This window comes from Lipophrys pholis (genome assembly GCF_963383615.2).
Source record: "Lipophrys pholis genome assembly, chromosome: 21".
Lineage (NCBI taxonomy): Eukaryota > Metazoa > Chordata > Actinopteri > Blenniiformes > Blenniidae > Lipophrys > Lipophrys pholis.
The window spans coordinates 11,395,431-11,403,902 of NC_137649.1; the positions used below are offsets into that span (position 1 = coordinate 11,395,431).

The 8,472-nt window shown below is 41.0% G+C and overlaps 1 protein-coding gene across 1 annotated transcript; it reads right to left on the reverse strand.

Annotated features, from left to right (window-relative positions):
* Window positions 1–2,124: 2,124 nt before the first annotated feature.
* LOC308126584 (adenylate kinase 7-like) lies at window positions 2,125–7,338 on the reverse strand (the record flags this gene model as incomplete). Its single annotated transcript, XM_080491085.1, has 17 exons — window positions 2,125–2,475; window positions 2,639–2,856; window positions 3,076–3,273; window positions 3,369–3,437; window positions 3,511–3,636; window positions 3,870–3,975; window positions 4,150–4,278; window positions 4,386–4,535; window positions 5,155–5,232; window positions 5,410–5,500; window positions 5,587–5,675; window positions 5,758–5,841; window positions 6,084–6,194; window positions 6,420–6,514; window positions 6,607–6,721; window positions 7,042–7,107; window positions 7,264–7,338. 17 exons carry the CDS (start codon window positions 7,336–7,338, stop codon window positions 2,125–2,127), a joined length of 2,151 nt encoding a protein of 716 aa, XP_080347211.1.
* Between the last annotated feature and the right edge of the window lie 1,134 nt (window positions 7,339–8,472).

The window sequence follows — 8,472 nt, forward strand, 5'->3', positions numbered from 1 at the left end:
CTGCATCATTTGACCTTAAGCTTGATGAAGCGGCGAGGATAATAGGTATTGACTTTGATAACCATTTTGAAGCGTAGGTATCTAATTTCTGACTGTTGTCATCAACAAACTGCACTTCAAGAAGCAAATAGTTTAAGTAAAGACAACTTTTTCCCCCACCACAGGTGCTGGCTGATTTTGAGGTCCTGTAAAAGCTTCCTCACCCCCACACACGGCAAACATGAGCCATGGGAACAGGGAGTGTTCTGGCAGGACATCCCTCCATAAAATTCAAATTAAACATCAGTGACAAAGCTGGACGGTTCCCTGCAGGAAAAGTCGACCCTGGTTCTGCTGGGTCTGTCCGCCTCTCTGTGTCACTGCCAACACTTTTATTGGGGCTGATTGAAACCAAAAATGAAGTTAAAAAAAAGAAAAAGAAAAAAAAAGAGCGGATATTTGAAAAGTGCAAAGAATTTCATTTTCCATACATAAACACTGACGTTAATTGGTTGCAGTCACACCATGCGTGTCGCCAAGTACGAAATCCAACTGATGCGTGACAGAGTTCATGTAAGGCTTTATTTAGAACTACGCTTCTGCAGTGAAACATAAACAGAAACATTTCTTAGAGTACATAATGCACAACTTTACACGACTGTGACTGTCAGGGTTCAGCCTGGCTGCTCACTGAACTTAGAGGAACTGCACATGTTTTCTGTTACTCTGACTCGTCTGCTCAGTCTACATTTTGGGATTATGTGAATAAAAAGGCATCAGAAGTGTCAATCAGGAGGAAAACCTCAGATTACCCATGTATCAAGTGAGCCACATTGCATGAGGGACCGGTCTCCAAAGTATCAGTTCTGATCAAGTCTCTTTTTCAGGCGAAGACATGTGGTTTGTACAGAAAAGCCAGTTCACACACAGGCTGCTGAAAATTTCACAACAAAGAAACAATGAAGTGCGGTTTCACTATTTATATTCTAAATTTCGTGACAAAACTGAAGTACGCACACAAAACCCTTTTATGTCCCTATTTATTTTCCACATACTGTAAGCGAGCGTGCAGACAGCTTCTCGGTCAGACTTCACAAGAAACTGCAGCACAGACACCAGTTTGTCTTTAATAACCACAGGAACTGCAACAAGTTATTATTATTTTATGACACATTTTACAACTTGTCATTTCTTGAGCACAGAAACCCCATATTGGAATTCAAATAACGAAAGCCTGCCCTGTTTTTGAGTATATTAGGGGGAAATATCAATAAATGTCTAAGCTTCAGCTGAGAAGTTTACAGACTCCCTGCACCACCTAGTGTTAGAAGAGTAGAATTCAGGGGAAAAAAGCACACTGACAGTAATCACCTGTTTTGTTCTTGTTGTTGTTTGCTTGTTTTTATTGACAACTAAAAATGCATTGAAAATAATCCTGCTTTAGGTTATTCTAATGATCTCATCAGTTTATCCAGAATAAAACACCGGGCTTTCCAACATTTGAGTTAAAGAAGAGGAAAATAGTAGATACTTCTCAGGTTATTCCTGTAACTTTAACATTTTATTTTTCACCTGTAAGGCTTCACACAGAATGAAAAGTGTTTACCCCTTTACTGGAATAAAATTATTGCTGCCATAGTTTTCTTCTTCCAGTAAATGCGGACTCTTACAACACAGCCTGAGCTGAGTCACCCACCAGATGGAGGCTCTGAAAGGACCGAACTGGAATGAGTGGAAATCTGGATGAAGTTCTGTCAGGAAGCACCAGCACCCTCCCGGTATGTTGAACCTCTTTGGGAGGAAAGGTGCCTTGACAGTGAATCTGTTGTTTTTTTGTCTGTATGTGTATATATATGATTTAACAATAATCTCATTTTTGTGCTTTGGGCTGATAGATTTGATTTATGGTTCAGTTTACGGAACGTTAGAACTGTTTGTCCTCTTCTTGTTGGACGTGCTGTAAGAGATGTTCAGCCTGCAAAAATAACACACAACACACAGAAATTCAGCTGTTGTATGAGTTTTCTTATGCTCTGTGTGTGTGCACTACAGCAGAGGTGGGCACTCCTGGTCCCCGAGGGTCACAGTCCTGCTTTGTTTTGGACATCTTCAATCTTTTGCACACAAGATTGTTATCAGTGGCTTTTAATCGGGCTTACTGATGAGCTGCATGATGGCAGTGGTGGTGTGGGCACTCTCCACTCCCCCCCTGGGTAGGTGTGACTGTGAGTGGATGGATCCGGTGGGTAGAAACAGAAATGCATTGGAAACCTGACCAGGGCCGGGCCAGAGCCAGGACTGCCCACCTGTGGATGTGCGGGTCTGCTGTGTGATTACCAGACAGTCCACGGGGTCCTCGGGTTTTATCTTGCTGCAGTCTGCCATGGCCGCCACGAGTGAAGGCATCACATGCTTCATCAGGTAGTTTCTCAGAGGAAGAGCTCGAGCCTCCAGTAGCTCCTCCTCCTGGCGCGTCACCTCGGACAAATTCTTCTTCTAAAATGTAATTTTAGCATTAAATCAGTGTGTTTCAGTTAATGAGTTCTTCAAACAATAAATCTTGTGTTTTATCTCTCTGCTCCTTTCTATCTTACTGCTATGACTCTTTTTCTTTTAACCCGTGTGAATGTTCGATGCGACTTGTCTTCTCTGAACTCACCCACTCCTCATATTGAGCGGTCATCTCAGCCAGTTCCGCCTCGTTCCTGCGTTTCCTCTCAAAGAGCTGTGCAGCCTGTTTCTGCCTCTCCTCCTCCTCTTTCCTCCTGTCCTCCTCCTCCTGCTCCTCCGGACTCAGGCCGTAGTTCTTAGGAGGTCCGACAGTCTCTGTGATCTTCCTCACAACAGCTCTGTACACTGGATCGCCTCCACTGACCTCTTGAGAGGAGCAGGTCAAACGGAATGCAAATAAAAAGTGACATCTTCAGCATTCTGGTTTAAGTTCTATCTATTTATATCTGTTTGTTCTCCTTTTGAGGGTGAAATTGTATATTTTGAAGTGTGTGGGCACTCTGCATCCCAGCTGTAATGTTACTGTACTGACTTTGTCTTGTTCGATCCCAGATGACTAATATATAACAGTTTAGAGAGCCCTACCAATTTCTTCTGGGTGGATCTCAAGCTCATCGAAGTAGTCCAGTACCGTGTCCTCGGCATGACTGAGCTGTCGGTATCTCTTCAGACGACAAAGGAACTCATCCTGAGTGTAGTGCATCTCCTCTGCCACACTTTCTGGAAGCTCTTGGACTCTTTTTATGAGGAAATCGTCCGTTGCTTGGAGTTCAAAGACATGCTCTGTGAAACATAGAAACACAACTATTTGAGTACTTGGTGAATTTATGTTTGACTTGGTGAGTCAAACCATGGCGGTGGTGAGTTCATGTGACAACCTGGAGTGATCTTGTTGTAAACAGAGGTTTTCAACACGGAATCCAAATCCTGGTCTTCTTGGCCTTCCACTGAAATAAAACGAGCTGTCACACACTGTTACACAAATAGTTTCATACAAGCGGTTGCATAGCTGAAACTCACCGGGGAAAACCCTTTTAGCGTCTTCGTAAGTTTCAAAGAAGCCATCGAGTACAAATCCTTGGTTGGTGCATCGCTTGGAATTCAGTTTTTCAAACAAAATCTCAGAAATCAAATCAACCTGTCCACCTGATGCAAGAAAAGCATAACATGAGGATCATTTTCTAAAATGTGCACTCCTCCACCAGCAAAATGGCCTGTGTGACAAACGCATGAGTTCTCACAGTCTCAGTCTGTCACAGAGTATTAGTAGCATGTCTTTCACATATTCCTCTAAAGTTAAAAGAGAGCACTCACCAAAGTCACACAAAGGAACACGTAAAATGAAGTTTTAGAGTTTAGATTTAGAGTTACTGTCTAACCTTCATTCTCAATCATGCTTTTCTCAATATTTCTCAGTTGGTTCCGGGCAGCGGCTGCCTCCTCTTCACTGACCAGGTCACGGTCAGTCTCATTCGATATCTCCCTCTGCAACATATAGAAAGAAACGTGATGCATTAACAATGAAGACTCTCAAGTTACAGCTATTCTTTCATGACATGCAGTTTTTTTTACCACAAATCCCCACTAGGGGGCAGTATGTGGATTCTGTTTCCATGACAGGTATTAAAACAAGATGAAACTTGTTTTGCTTTGACTGACCAGTTCTGTCCTCTTTCCTTCGAGGAGGTCTTTGAACTTGATGTGGTGTATTTTGTAATAATGACACAGCTGCTCTGCAACACTGGTTTTGCCCACAGCTGGAGGTCCAACCAGGCACATTTTAACAGACTGTAAAGAAAAAGAACAAACCTGGTTTAGAAAAGACCCACTGCAGCTGTCGGACTGAGGTCTGAAATTCTGGCAAAAGTGTTCATTTTGTGAGCTCCAGTACTCACCAGGAGTTGTCTGGTGTCTTTGTATTCCTCCACAATGCTCTCCATGTTTTCAACTATCCCGGCCTCGGACACCCATTCAAGCTTGAGAGAGTCCTTTATGATGAAAGCTTCCATACGGAGGTTGAGTTTAAGGTACTCCAGTTCCTCTGGCTGAAATAAGGAGTGTCAATAATGTTCCTACTTCTATTTCTGACTGAAATATCACGGTCTGTGAGTCAACACAAACAGCAGGTGTCTTTATTTTGTCCAAAACAAATAAATTGATTCAGGAATCAGTAAATAAGACCAGGTCATGTTATAGTCACATATAGCATAGGTTCTGACTTTACATATTTGGAGCTTGTAAATATTCTCAAAAAGGTAAATAAACAAAAGATCCTTAAACTGTTCTTTATCAACTATAGTGTTAATCATTTTTTAAAAAGCACTAAATGGGAAATGCATGGTAGACTCATAAAAGAGAAATACAATAAAACCAAATTGCCAACATGAATGATTAACTTTGACTTCATTTTCGTCTTTACAAACATATTGCATCAACAAACAATGTGTTTAAATTCTACAGAGGAAAAAAAAAAGGACTTTAATTATCTCCTGCAGCTTAATACACAATGGCAGTTCTTAGATATGACTTTAGGTGATTTTGTATTTATTAAGTGCTTATGAAGACAGAAATTTGAAGTAATTCTCTGCTTGTGTCATCATCTTATATAATATCTAATTATAGTTCATGTTCTAATTGCGTCAACAATGAAACCATCGACTGTACCTTGAACGCCTTCATAGCGATGGCGTCCTGCTCTGGTAATATATGGATTTGTTCTGGCCCGAGTAGATCGCTTATCTTCTACAAAGTTAACAATAAAAACAATATATACATACATATTATATATTTGGCCATTGAATAATTAGAAACTTACAATCAAACAACCAGGATACAAGACACAAACTCAGATGTATTCTACTGTTTGTATCACAACCATATTTGAGTTTTGTAGTATAACTTAAAAAAGAAAGAAATTACCTGCACAACGTCACCTAAAGTATTCATTGATGAGTCAATGGCAAGAATGTACTTTGCCTTCGGCTTGAGAGCAATGACATTTTCAATCACCCTGTGAAAGAAACACACATCTGTTCAGTTCTGTACCCATTCCTAGAAGTAAAAATATATATAGAACATGCAGCTAATTATAATCACCCTCCAAGGTCATATACGTGAATCATGGGAATGTGATTTGTGCCATGCCCAAAAATAGGAACTTTTGGAAACTGCATCAACCACGACACCTGATAGAAAATACAAAATAGTTTGTGCGGACAGCATAAATGGAGTAACAAAAAATATGATCAGGGTCATGTAAATATCTACCTTAAAAAAGAAGTGAAAGAGGTTCTCCCCCCGTCCATACTGAACACCGCTACCGATGACGTAACAGTTTAGTTTGGTCTTTTTCTGTAAAATTGGGAAAAAACAAACAAACAAATAAAACAGAAGACAGTTAATTTAGTTTTTTGTCGGATTCTCGATGAACTGATTGTCTGTCACTTATATAATCTAAGTAAATCTAATCAGCTCATGTTAAAGCACAGGCTGCATTTAACTATAGGAATGTACACATTCATCTCACTGTGATCTACTACATTTCGATGAGTGATGATTCTTTTTTTCTTTTTTCTTTTTTCTAATCCGCTTACTCCTCTGGCCGCTTTCAGCACAAGTTTCTCCAGCATGTGGTGTTGTCTAAAGCTGGGATGAGGCCTCTTCCGTCTGAACTCTTCCTCTGTTAGCACAGCATCAGGGTCATCCTAAAAAAGGTCACCAGACAAGTCGATGTTTTATCAACCTTCTCCAGTGTGAGCGCTCCTTAAAATATGAAATAAAATTGTTGAAAGCTTCCTGAATATTCAGTTTCCAGTCGTGTTGTTTATATTCAACTATATTCAATGAACTACTCACATCTCTGTAGTCTAAACAGGTGCCTGTGAGCACCTTGTTGGCTACCCGCAGCTGATATCTACCCCTGAACTCACCGGAATCTCAGGTTTGGTCATGGCCCACGTCATTACAGAGGAGACTAGGATGAACATTTTACTAGATTTGAAGTTCTCCATCTCATCACGGAGGCCTGTTTCGCAAGGGAAAGAAAAGGTGCAGTCGAAAACGAGTATGATTCATTGAAAAGGTTTTCATTATAGCCATCCCTCCTGACTCTTTTACCTGTAAATGCCCACATTGCTTCTTCAGTCTGTTGCTGCGTAGTAGTTTCTGAGATGTTATACACCACTACGTCACACTCCAACAGGTGCTGAAAAAGCTCAGCTCTGGTTGGTGACTATGAAAAACAACAACAAAAAGATACTCACTGTATGCATTTCTAAAATTTTAATAAAAATAATCAAAAAACAAAATTCCAATGGGGTTTAATCAGAATAGAGACAATCAGGAATGACAATATTCGATGGCGGTGTTCTGGGCGAGACGGGGTTGAGATGGTTTGGTCATGTAAGTAGAAAAGATGATAGTGATGTGAGGTAAAGGCTGCCAAAGATGCAAAACATATTTTTACTGTGCCGGTTGTTTACCGAGTGGAAGAATCGTACGACGTGGACAAGAAATGTTATCCATTGAATGCCTTCTTGTCTTCAAGCTTACCTCATATTGTTGGTACAGTAATTCTGACTTGTCCTCGCTGCAGGAAGGAGACACGGTTCCCACCACCTGAAAAGCAGCATTACGTCCAAGATCCTCTGACGATTCTTCAGATATACAAGCTGATAAAAACTGTTCAGATTAAAAAAAAAAAAAAAAGACTCAATGTGTGGTAAAACAACAATACAGATATGTACAACCCCCCCCCCCCCCTTTTTTTTTTACCTCTGCAATGTTCTTGGAGGAATATCGGTGGACGTCGTTGACAAACACTCTTTTTGTTCGTATCTTGTCTCCCATTTTTCACTGGGAGGATCTGATCTGTGAACAAGGAGCGCAGCCGTTTCTCTCTCGACACCAGAAGTCACTATACAGAGATCTCTATACAGGAAGTCTTAGTTTTTTATGCTTATTTGTTGTTAATTAATTTATATGAAACATTACAACCAAAAAAAGGAAAAGCACAAACACACAGTCATTAATACACAAAGTAAGTCTTCTTTGTGTGCTTGTATCAATGTGAAGTACTTCCCCACGAGTCACAGACTCTGTATTCTTCATCTACAAATCACACAAAACTTATCTACTCAAGTATTTACAATTCATAACCCAAAGAAAGCCTTATGCAGTGCACCCATTCTTGGTTTGGGGAATGTTTTCATTACCCTTTTCGTGTTTAGAGCTCAACTCTCTATACCTCCTGGGTCACCAAATCCTGGACCTCCGGGCCTTTTCCTATCAGACCCAGGACCAGCCATGAATGCAGGCCTTACACTCTGGAGCGTCTGCAATCTTTTCTGGTTCCTCACCAGTTTCTGCCCTTTGTGTTCTTTTTCTTTGCTGCGGAACACTTTCACAGGCTCCAGGTCCTCCTGATGCTCAACCAGCTGCTCCTCCACCTGCCTAAAGGTGTTGTTCTTCTGGAGGGTCTTCTTGTTACTCCTGGCTGGAAAAGCCTGCAGATCCTTTTCTTTCTTGTACCTTTTCCTCTTCCCTTTTGTCTTCTTTATTTCATCCTTATCTGAAGCATTATTTTTCGGCAAGTCCTTTGTTTCTACAATTTCCAAAAACCTGTTGTCTTCTCTGGACATTTTCTTCCCCTTCGCAGCAATTTCATTGAAATCATGATGGTATTGATTTGTCAGCATTTCCTCCGGTCTGCACACAGAGATCCATGTTAACCAGAGCATCAAGCAAATCTGTTTCCACCAAACCACAGCTTCCATTCAGCGGTCCACTAACAAGCCATCCCAGCACCGTCCGAATAACATATTGGTCATTCACACAGCTTTTGATGACTTCCCATGGCTCCAATGCCTGAGGTGCATTTGTACCAATCAGCAAGTCAACACCTGCCTTGGTGCGTGGAATCTGGATGTTGGATAAGTGTGACCATTTAGCCAGTTCCTCTGGCGTCGCCATGCTGTCAGTAGT